Source organism: Mustela erminea, chromosome 8 (genome assembly GCF_009829155.1).
Source record: "Mustela erminea isolate mMusErm1 chromosome 8, mMusErm1.Pri, whole genome shotgun sequence".
NCBI lineage: Eukaryota > Metazoa > Chordata > Mammalia > Carnivora > Mustelidae > Mustela > Mustela erminea.
This window is the reverse complement of record NC_045621.1, coordinates 4413254-4433257: the sequence shown is the minus strand read 5'-3', so window position 1 is coordinate 4433257 and position 20004 is coordinate 4413254. Positions and strand designations below refer to the sequence as shown.

Genomic DNA, 20004 nt, shown 5'->3' with positions numbered 1-20004 from the left:
CGCTGGAGGGTGCAGGGCTGTGGGGCAGACGACCCAGTCCCCTCCCCGTCAATGTTCCAGACCCATGGACTTGTTTGTTGGCCTCTACTGTTCTTGAATCTAAGACTCCGGGAGACAATGCTGGCAAAATTACCCTGCGAAAATGTACTGAAGTGTTCATTAAATTGTAAAATGTTATCGCTAGAGAAGGCTTTAGAAATCAAGTAGACAAGTTTTACAAATGAGGAAAGTAAGGCCTGAAGACACCAAGTCCCTTTTGTGTTGTCATACGTTCTATCACGTTCGCCATCAATCAGGCCTGAGTGTATGACTGTGTCTACGCAGCAGCCTAACATTTTTTAGAGATGCTCCAGATATGTTTTACTGAAGCTCGTGAGGACAGCCAGCCGGACACTGCCTCCCCTACTCTTTTCCCCTTTCCCTGCTACCTGGATTTGGGGCTCGTTCACTGCTTCTGTTTTCAACTGGAAGAGAGCCGTAGCTGCGGCGAAACGGCAGCTCTTTGAAGCCAACACATGGGAGCCCAAGAGGATAGGAATTTGAAATCACACATTTTTAGCATTCAGACATAATTCAAGATAGTTCAAGTACTTTCTAAGTGTTAAGCCACCAGGCAAGTACTTCTTGCCACAACCATTTGCCTACAGAAATATTTCACTATGAAGACATGCCGCATTGACTAAATATTTTTGAGAAAAAGCTTTTTCACCCCTGGGCTGTACATAGATACAGCCTCAATTTTATCAAGGTTCCGAACTGTAACATCAATGTGCGGAAACTACATAAATATGACTAGTAGGTAATTTATAGAAATCCATTACGCGGCTGTTCATTAACTCAAAAAACAGAACAGAATCGGAGGAAATGGTTTTATATTTCTACAACAAGGATTTAAATCATCTATGAAGAAGAATTTCCTGACAAATACCACACTTGGTTACCAAAATTGTCTTGGAATTTCCTTCTTTACAACTTTCAATTTAATATAATTTCCTTTTAAGACAAGGTAAAAAGGTTTTGTTGTTGTCCTTGGTGTGTGTTTGCTTGTTGAAACACAGAATCAAATTGTATGGCTTCTTAACGTTTTTTCATCATCCTATGTCAAGGAACAAATTCACAAAATAGACCTCAGTGAACTAAAAATAAGCCCTATTAAACTCTGAAGCCGGTGAGCAGGGAATCTCTAGAATTCCCTTCAGAGGCAGGATTTAAGGTTCCGTTAACAGCGGCAGGAGGCCCGGGCAGGGAGAGAGGAGCAGAGGAGGCAGCTGGACAGGGTCTGTCTGTGGGGGAAGGAAGGGAGCTCTGTCCCCAGCACGCGCCCCCCGCGCCTCCCGGCCTGGGTCAGGTCAGGAACCCAGCGGAATCCCTGCCCACTTCCCTCCTGTATTGTTTTTCAAGGTCGTCCGGCGCCTGGAGACAACACACAGGAGAAGCTCTGTACTGCGAGCACGTTATTCCGAAGTCACTCTTCTCATTTAAATCTCTGCCTCGGTTCCTGTTTGCTTTCGGGCTCTGTAATGAGAAAAGCAAACGCTAAGGTTATTGGGAGGTGAAGGGGTTTCCTGAGACTGAAAAGGGGCCACTTCATGTCTCCGCTGGGTATTTGCCTTGTGTTGTCTTCTAATTGCTTCTTGTGAGTAAATCTTGCTTTTCCCCAAACTCTGAACTTCTCCGTGATAAAAACCTTGCTGTGTATTTGGTGTGTGCGCTCTCGAAGAGTCGAAGTCTACGCCAAGCACACAGCCACTCGCTTGCAGTAGCTGATTCGTCTTTCTGTAAGGAAGGCCAGGGCACCCCACATATCTCCTCTGGGTACACCACAAAGACCTCCGTGAATGAGCAGGTCAGAAAGGGTCGGCGGAACGAGTATTAATTTTGGATATGACGTTTGCAACCCAAAACACAAACATGTTTTTGAAAAAGAAATTAAATCCCCTCTTCCAAGCCACGAAGGTAAACTAGACTTTTGCAGTAAGAGTTTCTATTGACTCAACGTACGTACTGAACACATGTGTTGCCTACCCGGCTGGAGGCACCGGTCCAAACGTTCCACAAATAGAAACTTATTTAATCCTTATAACCACCTACAACAATTAAGATAAGAATTATTAGGATCCACATTTTATGATAAAAACCTGAGACCTAGAAAGGAAACACAATTTGCCCAAGTCACAAGACCTTGGTGGAATGTGAGCCTGAGAAGTCTGATTTCCGATGAGTCCACGCTCTTGACTGTTGGGACTTGAGGGACTCGCCTGGCAGGGGTGGAGAGGCCGAAGGAGGGAGAGAGGCAGCTACGCGAGAGCAGGACAGAGCAGGAAGCACCACCACACTCCCAATACACTAGTTCCACTTCTTCCGCTGCTTCCCTTTGCTGGAGCATGGGTGGCACTGCGGGGGCGGGGGGCGGTGGAGGCAGAAGAAGGGCGCACACCCGTAGAGTGCGCATCCAGGCCTTTGAAGTGTCTGGAAAAGGCCCATATCATTCCTGCTTACTTCCACGGAACAGAGCTTGCTAACCTGTGACACGGAGCTGAGAGCAAGCCTGGGAAGTGTCCCTGACAGCTGGGTGTGCGCGTGACCACCTAAAACGCCGTGGCTGTGTTTATAACAGCATATTATGGGGCGTCTGGGTGGCCCAGTCAGTTAAGCATCCACCTTTGGCTCAGGTCATGATCCCGGGGTCCTGGGATCGAGCCCCACGTCAGGCTCCCTGCTCTGCGGAGAGCCTGCTTCTCCCTCTCCCACTCCCCCTGTTTGTGTTCCCTCTCTCCCTGTGTCTCCGTCAAATAAATTAATAAAATATTTTAAAGAAAAAAAATAGCTTATTCCTACAGAAGAAGCCCCTCTCCTGTCACCGGGATTCCTGCAACATAGCTCTGCTTCAATGACCCTGTAGGGAAAACTGCCTTGACGACCGGAAGATAAAGCCCTTGTCACTCTCGGTCCCCTCATTCTGCTTTATTTTCCCTCGCGGTGCTTATCACGGCCTGACATTACACTGTATTTTTAGTTATCATCGGCCTCCACGCCCACCCTCAGCGCACAAGCGCCACACAAACAGGGACTTCGTCTCTGGTTCACGTCGGCTTCCGTGTACCTACTTGTGATTCGGTCATGCTCATTGATCAAATGAAAGAGGACTAGAACGTTCTAAGTCATCTCCCCAGCCCGGATCTTGACGAAAAAACAAGACGGACAAAGTTCAGTTACTCTTAACTGGCCCCAGAATTCTTCTTAGGAAAATAGGAAACTATTTTTTATGATACTAATAATAACATACCTTTTCGAGGTAGAGGATACAACCCAAGAGCCAGTATTTGAGTAAAATTTCCTTGCATGAACAGGAAGTGGAGGTAAGGAGAAAACAGGAAGACAGAAAACCGGGAAGAGAAGAGCCAGCGAGCCGTCAGACACCTTCCAGACTGTAACCCTGACGCTTCCTTAACGCTCACTACGCTCATGAGGGCTTTGTAAGTTCTGTGTCCACATCTGGACAGGCCCAGATCGGACAGAAAAGTCACCTTGGGAGATGGGAGTCTGAGGGGCGAGCAGCCCTCGCGAAGGCAAGGCCCTCTGGGATTTCCAAAACCTGTGGCATTCCCTAAATGGGAACTCAGGGGAGTGAAGCGGAATCTACCTTTTCTGTCAACGTTAGACATTCACTACGCGGCATCACACGTGTATACAGGCTCTCCTTCTGTGTCACCATGTCGCACACTGGCTTCCCTGACAGGCCGTATATGGTTAGGAGATACGAGGGTTATAATCACATGTTTTTTGTCATTAATACTTCTAGTGAAAGTGAACACTTAATTCCTCTCCGTTGCCTCAGCAAAGGATAAAAAGGATAAAAGGCAAGACATTCAGGCCTTCTGCAAACTCTACCTTTGCTTCCATCTGGACCCACGGCAGGAGCCAGTGCAGAAGGAAGCCAGATGTGGTCAAATGATCATTCACCTCCGCAAACAGAAGAGTTAACCTGCCAGTTACATGACTCCTGGCTCAGAGACAAAAGCTTTATCACTCATGGCACAGCAGGCCAATAAGTTTCATGCTCCCATCAGCTCGCTATCCCCCCCTCCTCACGTCACGTGGGGGTGACACAGAGGTGGGGACAGGTGGGTGCACACATTCCGAGGATGGGCATCGCATGGGAAGGATCCCACGTTTAGGGAATCGCAATCTGTCACCAAAGACTGCAAACCATGTTCCCAAGCGTCTCCCAAGTTGGAAACATCAGCTGTGTGATGGCGGACATCTAATAGCCTAGCCTCGGCTGCCTCTCCAGCCTCTGCCCCCTCTCTGCTTTCCAAGGCTACTCGCTCCACACTCTTGGAAAGATAGTCCAGAACAAAGGACTGTCAGCATATCTGCTCAAAAGACTTTCATTGATATAAAAAAGATCAATGAGAGTTGCTTCTTAGCCAAGAGCTAGCCCCATAGAGGAGACCTCACAAGTATATGCCGTGTGGTAGAAACAGTTTTCAGTAAGAAGAATAAAAGGTGGTAAGATGCCTCTTCCTCCTGGAAGACACCTTCCTTTTCTTCTCTTTCTTCCTTTTCTTTTGTCCCCTTTCTCTCCTCTTCTTTGGGGGGAAAAAAAGTCACCCTCTTCTTTCTTTCCCTGTGGTTAATAGTATCACATGACCTCCTGCTCAAGAGGCAGCTCAGACTTTGAAAGGCTTTTGAATCCACTGTGGGGCTCAAAGGAGAAGCTGTATAGAGTGGCCAGCATCGCTTTTCTGATTCTTTAACCACTGAAGAGAAGGGCTTTCTTTTCTGCAGGATCATCGTTCAAGGACTCTAGTCACTGCCACAGGACTAAGACCAAGAATTCAGGATTCCCATATAGGTTGAGATGAAAAAGGCCAACCAAGAAGGACATTGAGCTGCCTCTGGCATAGAAATTGTGCTAAAGGATTAACCAAACGTTACTAATGATCCAAAATGGGAAACAGAGTTTGAGACAATGCCCTAGCCAGTAATAAAGTAGAATTTTCCTGGAATGACCTCTATGCTTGCATGCCTTAGGGAGCGGAGGTCACAGCAGGCAGCTGGTGGCCAGCTGGAAGGTTCAGATCCCCAACCATACCCTGCTGGGACTAAAGCTCTCATGGTCCCCATTCAGCACCACACCGGGACGTCCACGCACAGTATTTGTCTATGTGCCTAATTCATTGCCACACCAGCTCTTCAAAAACAGGTCACTTTCACATGTTCAAAAACTTCTAGGAAACTCCTCTCTGACACTGTCTCAAGTCTAAATTCTACTACCCAGTTTCTAAGGAACACCCTAGTATGGAATAAGTGAATCTCTTTTTTTTAACTTTCTTCTAGGAGCTGACTGCCAAATTTTACTAATTCCTCCCAGACAGAAATACTTGATTTTAGATCAACTAAATGGTGTGTGGTTACTCAGGGTTACCCCCAAATTCTAACCTATCAATGGCGCTTTCTTTTATCGCCTTTGCTTTCACCTGTATGAACTCTTGATGCCCTTCGAGGTTGCATCCCAGTCTATTACCTGGTTCCATGCTGTTTCGTGCAGGACACGTCCCCATTATACAGCCCCCCAGAGTCCCTGTTGATTATAAAGTTGTGCAGGAACGCAGATTACATCACAACATAAAACTATTCACTTAGGATCACATACAAATATAATTTCCAAAGGATATACTCCAAATCCATAAAAATGATTACTTCTGATAAGAGGTGAAAGGGAATGGCATGGAAATGGTGATGAAATGGGCCTTCAGCTTTATTTCTAACAGTGTTTTGAAAGAAGAATGTGTTCATGTTGAGGTAGATTGTTTCCAGATCTCTCGCAGGAGGCTACCCTCCCTTGTGGGACTTTGCTACTCCCCTCGTGAAGATGGAGACTCTATGCCGCCTCCTCAAATCCGAGCTTAGTCTGCGAGCTGCTTGTGATGGAAGTGACAAGGGAGAGTGCCACCGTCTTGTCTTCAGGGATCCTGAAGCTGTTGCTTCCAAGCCCTCGGAATCCTGAGACACCATGTGAAGACGTTTGGCTTCCCCTACTAGAAAAATCAGAGGGCAGTTCCTGGAGACTAAAGATGGAGGAGAGAGTAATCCCAGCGGTGTCCGCAGTCCAGCGAAGAAGCCAGACGTGTGCCTGAGACTGTTCTGGAATCCGCTGTCGGTGAACGCACCTGCCTAGCAGAGGCGATCCCTCCAAATGGAACGGCTGAGCCAATCACGGAATCACGCGTCAACACAGCTCGACTGCTGTTGTTTTCAGTCACGGAGTTTCGGGCTGGTTTGTTACACAGCAATAGACAATGGTGCTGTTACTTGAGTTATTCAAAATTACCTTTAAAACATAAATAAGGCCACATGCAAACCTTTCTTCCTGTGTGACAACGAGCTTCTCTCCTTCTCACCGCCGCTTCATGCCTGCAGGGTCTCCCCTCATCTCGCTGACGACGCAGCACCCCACACGGCAATGCGAAATCCATGCAAATCCATGCAAAATCAGGGCCAACTGATTTTAATGTGAAATTGAAAATCTTTCAAAATATGTAAGAAATCATGAAGTTGATGAAGGTAATGTTAAAGAAACCCTTGAATCATGGACGACATCACCTCTGACAAACAAGGATCTGCAGCTGGAACGGTTAGCATTCGAAGAAGAACAAACTCCACTCAGACGATGGCACAATAAGTGCTTCAGAGGGAATGATGTGACTGTCACAGCTGAAGAGAGGCTCTTGGGAAACTGATGAAGCCCTCAAATATTTTGCAATAATGACCCTTTTGATGATTCGCCCGCAGAAGTCAAATGTGAAAGGACATTGTGTCATGATACTGTGTCATCTTGTTAGAAAATGATGCTTCTCAAAATCAACACTCGATTCATCCTTTGTTCTAAGAGTTAAGCACATCGCTGGCTAACTAAATTTTGTTAAATTTAAGGTAAATTCATTTAAATAATTTTCTTACATTGTTTAAAGATCAAGTCCCAACCAAATGTTTTCAGTTTTTAAAAAGATTTTATTTATTTATTTATTTATTTATTTGAGAGAGAGAGCGCGCGTGAGCGTGTGAGAATGAGCAGGGGGTAGGGGTGGAGGGAGAAGTGGACTCTGCCGAGCAGGGGGGCCCGAGGCGGGGCTCCAGCCAAGGACTCCGAGATCATGACCTGAGCTGAAGGCAGATACTTAATCGACTGAGCCACCCAGGCGCCCCCAAATCTTTTCACTTTTATTGTCCCTATTTTAACAGATTCATTTGAAGTGGACTTGGGGTACCAGTCATCTGAGGAGATTAGGGTCTCTGAAAACATCCTCGACTCATCTCTGTGGCTAGCAGGTGCAGTCTGAGATCGCGCTTCGCTCATGTCCCCTGGCTAGTTCGTCCAACCCAGGACTAAGCAGAGAGTGGGGACTCTCAGATTCCGCAAATGTGACAAATCACCCGCTGACTGACCGGCTTACGGGTAGGTTTTTGCCGGGGAAGGACGGTGCTTCTCCATTACCCCTCCCTGACCCGACAGGAGCCGGCCTCTGTTCTCTCTGAACGGTTCCGAGAAGGCCCATTATAAACTTCCTGCTGAAACACTCCGAAAGGCTGGATACATTTAAAACCAATTCAAGCATGTAAAGTCGTTTTAGGAAATAAGCCCCGCGTCCCAGGGGCTCCGCCGAGGAGGGCCGTGTCTCAGAACAGGTGTGCCACTTCACTGAACAGGAATTTGGAAATGTCAAACGTTAGAGGCTCTTCAGAAACCCCGACTCGGCCGGCCTGACACTTAACACTTGCGGCACGTGTCAATAAATGACTCGCAGAGATAGGTATTTGAGAAAATCTCTCGGCACAGATTCAGAATTAGCTGAGCCAAATCAGCATGGTACATTCTTAAAGAGACTACACTTTTTTTGGTTTTTCCTTTTTCGATTTTACTTCTCAGAAAGAAACTCTGTGTTTTAGAAAACTCATTCCAAACCTCACCTTCTGTTACGTGACCAGCACACAACAGCGGCACATGTTTTCACATTCCTGAACCTCAGGCTCTTTCAACTTATGCTGCACCCACAGTCGCAAGAGTCGTAAGCACTGGGCTGTCTTGTCTTGTCGTTCCCGGGGTGGCTTCTGTTCCTTTGGAAATTAAAAACTCACAAGACCAGCTGGGCTGCAAGTACCCTTTTCAACGGAGCCCCTCCCCGTGGGACACGTTCCTCCTGCGGCCCCTCGTCCTTCTAGGGCAAAGGCAAACAATACTTTCCGTTGCAATAACCTGTATCCAGGAAAACACGCACACACGCGCACACACACACACACACACACACACCCGTAGCATAGCAGCCAGAGGGAAGTTTACAAGCTCTAGCCAACGGCAGGCCGGGGAGCGAAGCCAATTCGCATGTTTCTCTCCGCCTCTGGATGAAGTCATGGTTGAAACATGGCCCTGAACTTCTGTTACAAAGGGATAGAGACGCAGGAAAGAAAACCTGCAGGAAAGAGCCCGGGGCCAGGGAGCAGGGGTCAGGAAGTGTGCGGCCGCCTCTGCACCCTGAGTGGTTGTCGGGTCTGAGAGCTTCGCCTCCCACTGGGTGGAGTCCGGCTTTTAAGAGCGGCTGGAAGGCAGTTCCCCTGGTCCTGGTCCGCGGAGCCGTCGGAGCGCGTGACCCTCCGCCGGTCCCGGAGAGCCGGGCTCGGAGCGCAGAGCCGCGGGCCCCTCTCCGCAGTCCTTCCCGCCCCGGGAGCGCCTGCCCACCTGCCCAGCCATGGGGGAGGACCTCGCCCAAGCCGAGAAGCTGCCGCACCTGGGCTCTGGCACGTGGCAGGAGAAGCCAGCCAGCCCAAGCCTAGCGCCCTCCTCCACGCCGAGCCCGAGCCTGAACCTGGGGAGCACGGAGGAGGCGGTCCGGGACAGCGCGCAGGTGAACGCCGTCACGGTGCTCACGCTGCTGGACAAGCTGGTGCACATGCTGGACGCGGTGCAGGAGAACCAGCACCACATGGAGCAGCGGCAGATCAGCCTGGAGGGCTCCGTGAAGGGCATCCAGAACGACCTCACCAAGCTCTCCAAGTACCAGGCCTCCACCGGCAACACGGTGAGCAAGCTGCTGGAGAAGTCGCGCAAGGTCAGCGCGCACACCCGCGCCGTCAAGGAGCGCATGGACCAGCAGAGCGCGCAGGTCAGGCGGCTGGAGGCCAACCACGCGCAGCTGCTCCGGCGCAACCACTTCAAGGTGCTCATCTTCCAGGTCAGTGCCCCCCCCCCCCCACGCCTCCCCCTGCGCAGCTGGGGCCCCTCAGCCTCGTGATCTCAGCCCGCCTGGCCCTCCTGGCCCTTTGTGCATCTGTCCTGCCTGTCGGGGACCACACACACGCAGCATCGTCCCGTCCGCCTTCAGCAGGAGGCGGCGGGATCCGCGCGGGGGTGCGACCTCTCGGGTCACCGCAGCCTCAGCCCAGGGCGGATGCCCGGGGGCCCGCAGGCCGGGGTCGTGCCTTAGGGGCCCCGGGAGGCAGCCCGCGGTTGGGAGGGAGCGGGTGCGCCACCCTGGTCGCGTTCATTGGCCTCTCCGCGCTCCGACTGCAGCTGTCAGCCGGGCAGGGCACGCTCATCCCGGGGCTGTTGATTAACTCTTGGTGGAAATGAGACAATCGTGCGAGCTGGTTTTTTCATCAAGTCAAATTCATGACTGTGTCAGTGGAGAAGACACCCGTGTGGGGGACTAACCAAGTATTGAAGGCGGTTCCCTCGGAGTTGAGCTAGTCTCTTCCTTGAAGATTCTTTTGGCCAAAGCAGTCTTTGCTGAGTTACTTTTCTAGCCAATGATGCACTAAAAATATAGAGCGTAACTCTTTAGGAGCGCACCAGGTAGGCTTGTTCTGGCCCAGGGAAACCACAACCGTAAGGCAAAACCCAAGCAGTGTTACCAGCCACAGTCACAGAGGCTCTTCTTGAGGATTTTCTCCTGTAAATGGTTGCCTTAGAATAAAAAGGCCACTTAATTTTTTTAATGCATCAATGATGCAATTAATGTAGCAAGAGGGTATCTGGGGACAGGGAGATTGCGTGGGGCTGTTGTTCCGCCAAGTGGTGGGCATTTGTGCGTCCCAGGGCAGCCCTGCCTAATACTGGAAGGCCTTCCGCCCGGTGGAACGCAGCCAGTGCAGAGCCCAGGAAGCAGTTGCCATCCGTGCCCCAGGGCTGTCTCCTTGTGACCATGTGAATAGGAGAGGGTTTCAGAGCCATGGAGGGGAGAGGCTACAACCAACTGTCTGATTGTGAAAGGCACACAAGAAGAGCCTTCATCTCCCAAGGGAGATTTAGAAATTGGAATTTAACCGAGGGAGCCTTCTTTTTTCTAAATGACTCTGCTCTGCCAAGTTAGAACCTAAGCCTCCTTCCCTCCATAAAAGGAAAGACTCATCCTGCTGCTTTTTGTCCTCCTCAAGTTGCACTTGATGTAAAGCTTCAGGCACTGATGACTTCCTATACCTCGCAGGCTCTCGCAGCCCAGACATGTTTTATCTTTTCATGCAAATGGGGGAGCTTTCCATGCACCCGATGAACTGAAAAGAGATATGGTGACTGCGCCTTTCTTAAGCCACGTAAGATCCTTACTTTATTAGCCTAAAAGATATTAGAAATCTCAGCTCTCAAGGCATTTCTAAATTAAATACTGATCTCCAAACAAAACCAAACATGTACAGACGTGTTTAAATCTGAGTCGTCAGAGGGAATGGTCCTTCTTCCCATGGGAGTCGGGGCGATCATCTCTCGTCCTCTAGCCCTCCATGAAGGGGGCGGGAGGGGAGGACCTAGTGGGGGGAGACCATCATTTGTCAGGATCGGTTCACATTTCATTTTGCCATGGATGTTCTGTAGATGTTGGGGGGCACGGATGGAGAGGACGCGTGACTCAAAATTCAAGAGAACAATAAACCTGACATATAAAAAAACAAAAACAACGGTTGGGGAACTTAAGGACTAGATCTGCTGTTGAGTCCTATCTCGGTCTTCCGCTTGGGGCTGACAGGTGTGAAGCTGCAGCCAGAAATGGTAGCAGTTCTCCATATAGTGAGTAGACGGCGAAACGGGGTGCGCAAGCGAGGTGGGCGCTTCCCAGAGAGCCCAGAGCAGCGTCTTCAGGCTCTGTGGTGCACGTTCTACGGAGCTGCCCCAAGGACACTCCTTTTTTTGTTTTTGAAAGAGCAGTGTAGGAGTCAAGGAGCTGGACCTTTCTTCAACTATGGAAGACTCTTTAGTAGCCTGAAGGATATCTGAAGTCTCCACTCTCAAGACATTGTAAGGTGATTGTTTTGACAGACACTAGACAGGTGCAATCTCCTAGTGGACAAAGGGCCACTCTCTCTCTCTGAACACAGGGTGTCCGGGTCAGTAGCTGCGTCCATGGCTGGAACACCGGCGTGTGCCGGACAGTGCTCCGGGTCCAGGCTTGCGATGCTCTGTTTTGTCGCAGGGACCCTGGTTCATATTCGAGTTTCACCGCCTGCAGCTCCGGGATCTTGTGCACACTTCACACCTCTCTAAGCGTCTGTTTTCTCATCTGTACGCTAAGGCTGTTAATGGGAGCAAAACACTGTTGAGCTCTTTCCGTAAGCTCAGCATGCTCTAAGTGTCTTTCTGCATGTTATCTCATTTCCCCCAATTTACAGATGGGATGCGGAGATTCAAAGATGTTTCTGTCTCATTGATGTTATCTGGCAAGAAAGGAGCGTGGCGCAGTAGGCAGGGCCACGGACCTCCCTGCATGTGTGCTCTTCCGCGTGAAGGCTGCTTCCTTCCTGCCTGTGAATGGAATAACCTGTTTAAAATGGTTAGAGACTGGCATGGCGTCTCAAGGGACAGAAGCTCTTCCTGGGCGATCTGAAATGCATTTGCACAGAGTGGAGGCTACACCTCTGCTTGGTTAGAAATGTGCCTCTTGAGTAACAAACGGCCCCTCCCTACCCAAGACCTTAAAATGGCGAGGCTTACGCTTCTTAGTTGGGACATTGTATGACAAGTGTCGTGTTGAAATCAGTATTATGTCCACAACACACCATGAGAGCAAAGGGCCGACCCAAAATAGAGCCTTCTCGTGGCTCTATTTCTTCACGAAGTGACAGCAGGTGGGTAAGAGAATGAGGCAGCAGATGATACACCAGGTACTGCCTCCTAAGTAATTTGTCATTTTCAGTCCACTCAAATCCTATGCTAGACTTTCCTCTACTAAATCCATTGGTTTTCTAGTATAAAACAAACAAAAAATTTGATGTGAAATTTAAAAATAGAAAAATAGAGAGGGAAGAAACTCTGTCACTTGCTTGAGCACATTTAGTACATAATGTCCAGACGATTAGGCTTCCAGTTTGCGAAGTCCTGTTGTGTCCTCCAGAATCTGCAGGTGCTTCCTGGCTGGTCCCTCCTTTGGTTTGTCAACTAGGTACTCACACACTACCACTCCTTGAAACTCCAAACACTGTCCTTATTTTGTCCTGTTTAAAAATTCAATATTGGGCACTTGGGTGGCTCAGTTGGTTGAGCGTCTGCGTTTAGCTCAGGTTGTGAATTCGGGATCCTGGGATCAAGCCCTGTGTTGGGCTCCCTGCTCAGCAGGGAGTCTGCTTCTCCCTCTCCCACAGTCCCTCCCCACTGCTCATGCACGCTCTCTCTCGATCTCTCACTCTCTCAAATAAATAAAATCTATAAAAAATAAAAATAAATAAAATATATAATCTATTTATTTACTTAAATGTCTGCTGAACTTACCACATCGTTGTGGCGTTAAAGCCTCTCATGTCTTTGTCAATTACTTCAAATTACAGTATCTAAAACTAGAGACCACTCCTCTCAAAAAAAAACAAAAAAAAAAACACGGTAAAATCCTTGTTAAATTTAGCAGCTTTTCTTCTTACACCATTTTATAATAGCTTCAGAACAATGTTTGAATTCAAAATACTGTGACAGGACCCAGTATAAATGAAATAAGACTCAGAGGGATTGGTGGTCAAAAAGCAAATGCTGAAGACTAATAAGACTAATGCTTTTTCTGTAAGTGTGGCTATCTTTGCCTAAAAATAGCACTTATACAGAAAATCAGTGAATCTACTGTTAAAAGGGAATTTTCTCTGTTGATTGAAGAGCCTAGAATCTCACAGGTAACTGGCCAGGAGGGTGTGGTGCCCACTTATGCCTTAAGGTTCTCGGTAATGATTATCTGAAAAAGCAGTTTGGGAGTGATTTCCAATCTAGGGAACAAAACGAGAGTACTCATGGACAGCTTACACTTTCGTCCACATAAAATTGTGAAATTGGGTGAAAAGAGTAGAGGCGGGTGTTCACTGAAGGCAGATTCGTGGACAATCGGGCCCATCCGCGTGTTCAAATATTCGCCGTTTGGCTTCCTTTGATGAGATCAGAATTTGAGAAAAGTGCTAAAAGTGTAATATCTTCAGACTATTTTAAAGTTGAATTTTTTTTCCAAAGATGGTACTTTCTCCACCCAAAGCCACTGCTCTGAAAACCACTAAATTATTAAACCTGTGGAAGCAATGAGAATACAGAAAATCAAAGACCTGTTTAGGTGACAGCTCGCCATGCTGACGTCACATTGATTAACATTCCCGATATGGGGTATTGGTTTTGATGCGAGGGTTACCCCGTTCCCTTTGAGTTTCTGAGATAAACAAAATACGGGCCTCTCCTCTACGTGTTCCTATTGGTACTTATGGAAGGTGAGCACGGCCTCAGGCATGTTAAGTGAATAACTGATTATTGTTTCTTCAGAAGAATCATTACTTTCTCTCATTTATTAAAAACTAGACCGTTTCTCAGATGCAGCCCTCCCACGTCCACGCGGCCTCCTCCGTCGTTTTGCGACCTGGATCTGGTAGAACTGAGTGAGCGAAAAACATTCTCCAGGGCAGCTCAGGTCCTAGAGTCGGGATTCTTGCATGAAACGAAAGCTGTTTGGCGTTCGTACACTGGGAGAACGCTTCTGAAATTTGTTAATTATTTTTCATGGGATTTACATTAATATCAGAAAATCAAACGTCTTGGAGCTGGAAAGTACTTTAATAATCATTTGGTTTAACCTCATTCTATATCAAAGAAACAAAGGCCCTGAGAAAGTGACTAACAAGGTTTCCTTTTATTAATAATAGAAATTACAGAGCTGAATGGCAAAATGAAGTAAAAACAAACACTGTATTCCCACTACGACAAAGTTCATGTTTACTGGGTTTTCTACACCAGCTTTTAAATAATTCAGAATGATTTGTTTTCCATTTTGTGGTGGGCGTGTGTGTGTGTGTGTGCATATGTGTGTGTGTGTGTAACAAAGAATACCTAACCAGTGTGATTTTAAAAAAGAATTGAACCCTTGATAACACTGAAAAATAATGAAACTTTTAAATCCTCCACAATGTGAAAGACTGCTCAGGGATTATAACTAATGCATTTTATTCTTATGACTTGCTGATTCTACCGACAGCTGCCTTAGGGGTGCAGTTCTAATCAATGGCTTTATCCACTTGGCAATCTATACCTCAGAAACACAAATTGGAGAAAACCATCAATGTGTAAAGGAGACCTATAAATCAGAGTGTCAGGTGGGCATAGTTCCATTTTAATAACTAGTATTTAGAGGTTATCGGATAAAGCATCCCATGGACTCAAATTTATGGTCCTCATATCCCTTCAGGATGCCACCACATCCCTGTGGGACTGTGGCAGCCGTAGTTAATTTCTTCTAACAACAGGGATGATAAGTTAGTGACAAAAGAGCAGACTGCTGGCTCTTCTCCCCTCATTCAAGCTTTTCCTCTAGGCTTCCTTTTCCAATGCCAGTCACAGAATCTCCTTCTCTTTTAAAGTGTCTACTTCTGTATACGCCCGAAGATTTGCTTCCATGATCTCCAACCCAAGAGGTGCTTGGCAAGTTGGCAAGTTTCTCCATGTTGATATCTCCATGCACAACCCGGACGGTTAGTTCGTGAGAATCAGTATCAATAGCAAACAAGCTGAAGTGGAAGAAAAAATGCCACTTCTCAGTGGTTCTTTCCAGTCCTTTTCTCTTCGTGCTGCAAGCACATCATTCATATATGTTTGAAGTGCGCTGTTTAATTCTCCCTTCCTTTGAAAGACTCCTAAGGGTTCTCGTGAAAGGTCAGAACCCAGAGCAGCCGCATTAGTGGCGGCTGAGTACCTTTTTGAAAATAAATCTGTAGGGCAAACAGTCAGCGGCTCTTGGGGGACTCTGCTAGACAGACGTGCCCAAGAAAGCAATGCAGCCCACCAAGGATTCTTCACGCCACGTTAAGGAGCCACAAACCCAGAGCAGCTCCATGTGTAACTGGATAGTTAAGCAGCGATAGAGCTGGGGACGTGTGCTTGGCCCTCCCCCTGGAAGGAGCTGTCCTTCCTGGAGTCTGTCCGAGAAGGCAGAGCAAAAACATGAGGACAGAAGGCTGAAGGGCAAGTGTCCCTTCACCTGTAGACAGGGAGCTATCCCCGGATGTTTCCACAAGGTGCGGACCAAGCAATGGCCCGTGTGCAGGGATGACGGGGCACCCGGGGACAGCGCCGTTCTAGAAAACCTACTGTCTGAGATGCTGGTTGAGTTTCCACCATCGTAACAGCCCCTTCATGGTCCAGTACAGGTCCAAGTCTGTGTTTTGTTTCACCAAAACAATAGACATTTTGAGGGAGTGTCGGTATTTTCTTGCTTCTACAGACACAGGATGGAAAGGTGAGACCCGCGTGTGCTCTGACACCCGCAGATTCCTGTGGGAAGGGGAGGCGCTTGCCCTCACACTGGATGCCACAGGCGACCACAGAATAAACCACGTCCGGCAGACAGAACGCAGGACACTGCTCAAAGAATAACAGTGACCACGGAAGCTTACAGCAGTTAGTCAAAAAGACATATCTCACTTGTTTCCAGTTTTATGAAGACCCGCCCAGCTCGTTCTGGATTATGTCCGTTCCTGCTGGGTTTATTTTCAGAGCTGGTGTAAGCACACTTGAATCAAGGTCCCAGGCATCCTAGGAAGGAGTCCAGTGGGTCTGCCTCCATCCCTCAGCTGCCCTCCTATGTGCCCGATGTATCCACCACACATCACTGCCAACTCACCTGGCCTTGCTCAAACCTGTCCCCAAAGGACATGTCACAAGTGAGACCAGAGTTTCAACTCAACAGGAAAAATGTTGTCTTAATAACAAATAGCACATTTAAGACAAAAGGCAACACTGTTGCATTCTTTTAAAAGCAGTTACTATGTATACCTCTCTGGTAAGACTGAAGAAGGGAAGTCACCAGGGTCATTCTCTGAGTACCGTAATTCTCTGAGTACCGGAGGAGATCAGGCCATACAAAATGTAGCTGTGCTCTGGGAATCAAGGCTTAGCTTCAGAGTTTCCCACCCAAATTTCCACTTCTTCACTGACGACTGGTAGTAACATTTCACAGAGTTCTCGGTTTCTGCTTTTCCTCCAAACAGCTCCCTGCAAACTGTCCCAACCCTCTTGTCAAACCCCAGAAGTCATTTTGCTTCTGGACTGAGCATCAGGGCCATAGCTGTTTCTGTGGTCGCGCCGCCGACCCCCCAATGCTCAACCACTGAGAATAATGTCTTTCCTGAAAAATGGAATGAGGCCTAGGCTCACCTCATTTCGCAGTGGAGCTACAGCCCACAGACTTCCTTCTAAGACACAGAGCTAAGCCCGTTCTTTTGTAGTCCTCACACCGACCCAAAGGGCAGGGCTAATTCCTGTGGCAGCCGCCCACGTCCTTTCTGAGCCCCACCTGAGGCGACGGGCGCTCGTTCGGCAAGTGGCTCCTCAAGCATTCTCGTCGCCGGGGCCCAACCGAGCAAGCGACAAAAACTGCCGCCCTCCTGGGGGGTCACGGTAGTGAAATAGCAGCAAGTTGAGACTTGAAACATGGGAAAGTCGCTCTCTAGAGAAGTCTATGTCATAAATGACTCGTGGGAATCTCATCCGCCTTTCAATTTTTTCTTTTTTTTTTACTGTGTCTTTTGTACTGTGTTCCTGGCACTTTCCACGGCGCTCAGAACGGGTGGTTGTGGAGAGCTTTGGGAGCAGAATCTGTGACTTCTTTACTCTAAAGAGATCCTGTTCAACGAGATTTTGTGCTATTTATCTCTATCCAAGACGTTATCCTTCGTTTGTAACCAGTTTACAGAAAGGACCAGCGTATGAGTGTGTGTGTGTGACACAGGGACACGGGAAGACACGGGCTGTATTCAGAGTATCACAGTATAATGTGGACACCAGAGCTCTGGTTGAAGCCTGGGTGGGCACGGGCTCGGAAGCCTGGCCCACCCCGGCCATCCTACGGGGTGGTTAAGAAGAAGAGGGACTTTGAGTTTCTCTGTATAAAACGTTGTGCATTTAGCTTTTGTAAGGGTGCCTGGGTGGCTCAGTCTGTTGGGCAACTGCCTTCGGCTCGGGTTGTGGTCCCCGGGCCTGGGATTGGGCCCCACATCGGACTCCCTGCTCGGTGGGGAGTCTCCTTCTCCCTCTGCCTGCTGCTCTGCCTGCCTGTGCTCTCTGTCTGTCAAATAAACAAATAAAAAATCTTAAAAAAAATTAAAAAAACAAAGGTCAAAGGTAGGTAGGTACACTCGCGGGGTATGTGTTTGACCATGACCCCAACTTTACTGACTTTCTTGTCAATCAAAATTGCAAAACAAGAAGGGAAGTCCTTCCTGTTAGCATGAACTTTCCATGAAGTGGAGATCCCGGGTAGACCTTTAAATACGAAATCTGGTTATTTCTCAAGCTGAGACTCTCCTGGGCGGTCCACAGTATAATGTGGACACCAGAGCTCTGGTTGAAGCCTGGGTGGGCACGGGCTCGGAAGCCTGGCCCACCCCGGCCATCCTACGGGCCCCGAGAGTCCCTGGAAGTGCAGTTGGAAGGCTGCTCATGGAGGGCAAGTCCCCTTGTTCTTGTCTGGAAGAAACTGAGACCTGAGGAGAGTAGGTTTGCTGAAAGTCCCCCAGCCTGTCAAAAGTTCAGCAGGGCCGAGACTCCGGCTCCCGTCGCTCGTTCTTTCTATGAGCTGTTTCTTCTCATAAAAATGTGAAGTCCCTGCCCGTTGGCTCTCGTTAACCCAGTATTCAAAGGCCAACATAAAAAATGAAAGGGCTTCCTATGCTGTGTGACCAAGTCTGTCTGAAGTCATAGCCACCCACCTGGCGGTGTGGGGGCGCCATTGCCCTTGACTCTGAAGGCACGTTCTGGGGCTCTGCTCCCTGAGACACAGGGCGGGGGTGGGGGTGGGGTGGGCAGACCTTTGCCTGTGCGCCTGGAGGCTGGAGCAGGAGCTGTGCTGGGAACAGTACAGCGAAGGGGGCAGACTCCTGAGCCCTGTCACTCTCGGCTCTGGGTGGGGGCCCAAAGTGGTCTTGCCCTAGGAAGCCCCATATAAAAGAGCCTTGATAAGCTACATCAGTGTTCCCACTCAGCACTCTGAAAATGGCCGTGGCATGCCGCCTCTCCTTACTAATGTCCACAAAGGATATCCTAAACCACAAGGCTCCAGGGGTGGGCCCCCAGGAAGGCTGGTCCTTGCTTCTCTTACTCTAAAGTTATATCATTAGAAAAATTAATGTGCAGTTCCAAACAGACACCAAGGTTGACCATACTTTTACTTCTGGCTCGCACCTGGGGAGGGAACCCCATCAAGGCTTTATACGGTGTCCGATACTTGAGGACTTCACAGTCCTTTCCCTTGCCCCCATCTTTTATCTTCTAACTCGGCGTCCAGGCTCTTTTGCAGCGGGATTTTGGAGGAACAGAGCTATCTGACCTTGAAGGAGGGTCGGAGAGAGAGGCCTCTTGGGTTCACAGTCACTTACTTTAGCTCCTTTATCTAGGCAACTTCCTGATCTATCAGAACCACAGCCCACTTCCCCCGCTGCCTGTCACTGATAGGACCCTTGCCAGCTGTCCTGGTAATAATCCCAACAAGCAGCCCTTGCCCTTATCCAGCCTACGGGAGTGACTTGACCCGTTCAGAATTAACTCCTCACATTCTAGAAAACAAAAGCCGCACACGAAAGTTTGGTTTCTGTCACCCCCCTGTGCCCGACCCAGCCCCTCCCAGCAGTTCCGGACAATCTGTGAAATCTCTTATTAACACGAAGTCTACACTGTCTGTCTTTTCAGGAAGAAAATGAGATCCCTGCCAGTGTGTTTGTGAAGGAGCCGGCCTCCAGCCCCGCCGAAGAGCAGGGGGAGCTCGCTGATGAGAACAAGTCCCTGGAGGAAACCTTGCACACGGTGGACCTCTCATCGGATGACGAGTTTCCCCAGGAGGAGGAGGCCCTGGAAGACAGCGCGGAGGAAAAGGTCGAAGAAAGTAGGGCAGAGAAGATAAAACGGTCTAGCCTCCGGAAAGTCGACAGCCTCAAGAAAGCATTTTCTCGCCAGAACATCGAGAGAAAAATGAACCAGCTGGGCACAAAGATCGTATCCGCAGAGAGGAGGGAGAAGATTAAGAAATCCCTCACCCCCAGTCACCAGAAGGCATCCTCGGGGAAGGGCTCCCCCTTCAAGGTCTCTCCGCTCACCTTCGGGCGCAGGAAAGTCCGGGAGGGAGACAGCCCTGCGGAGACGGAGACCAGGTCTGAAGACCTGCCCAGCAGCGACCCGGTACCCGACGAGCAGGAAGAGGGTCTTTCCTCCCGCGCCCCGCTGGAGGGAAAGAGCAGCGAGGGGCGCGCAGGAAGGGCGGCCTCCCGGGCGAGCAGCGTCGACCTGACCGTTCCGGAGGACGAAGAGGAGCCCTCGGTGGCCGTGGGACAGGCCCAGAAGGTGCGCTACGAGGGGGGCGACCTGCTAGCCTCGGAGGACGCGGAGGACCCGGTGCCGCCCGCGGTGCTCCACGTGGACGCGACCTCCTGAGCGCGGCCCCCGGCCCGGCCTGTGCTCTGGTGTCCCGGCGTGACCAGGGCGCGAGCCGGCCCCCAGCCCGTCCCCAGCACTGCCCG

The 20004-nt window shown here is 49.2% G+C and overlaps 1 protein-coding gene across 1 annotated transcript; it reads left to right on the top strand.

Annotated features, from left to right (window-relative positions):
* Positions 1 to 8444: 8444 nt before the first annotated feature.
* On the top strand, positions 8445 to 19933 carry CAVIN2 (caveolae associated protein 2). Its single transcript, XM_032354241.1, has 2 exons — positions 8445 to 9233; positions 19181 to 19933. The coding sequence occupies exons 1-2, from the start codon at positions 8751 to 8753 to the stop codon at positions 19916 to 19918; spliced, it is 1221 nt and encodes a 406-aa protein (XP_032210132.1). The 5' UTR covers positions 8445 to 8750; the 3' UTR covers positions 19919 to 19933.
* Positions 19934 to 20004: the final 71 nt, after the last annotated feature.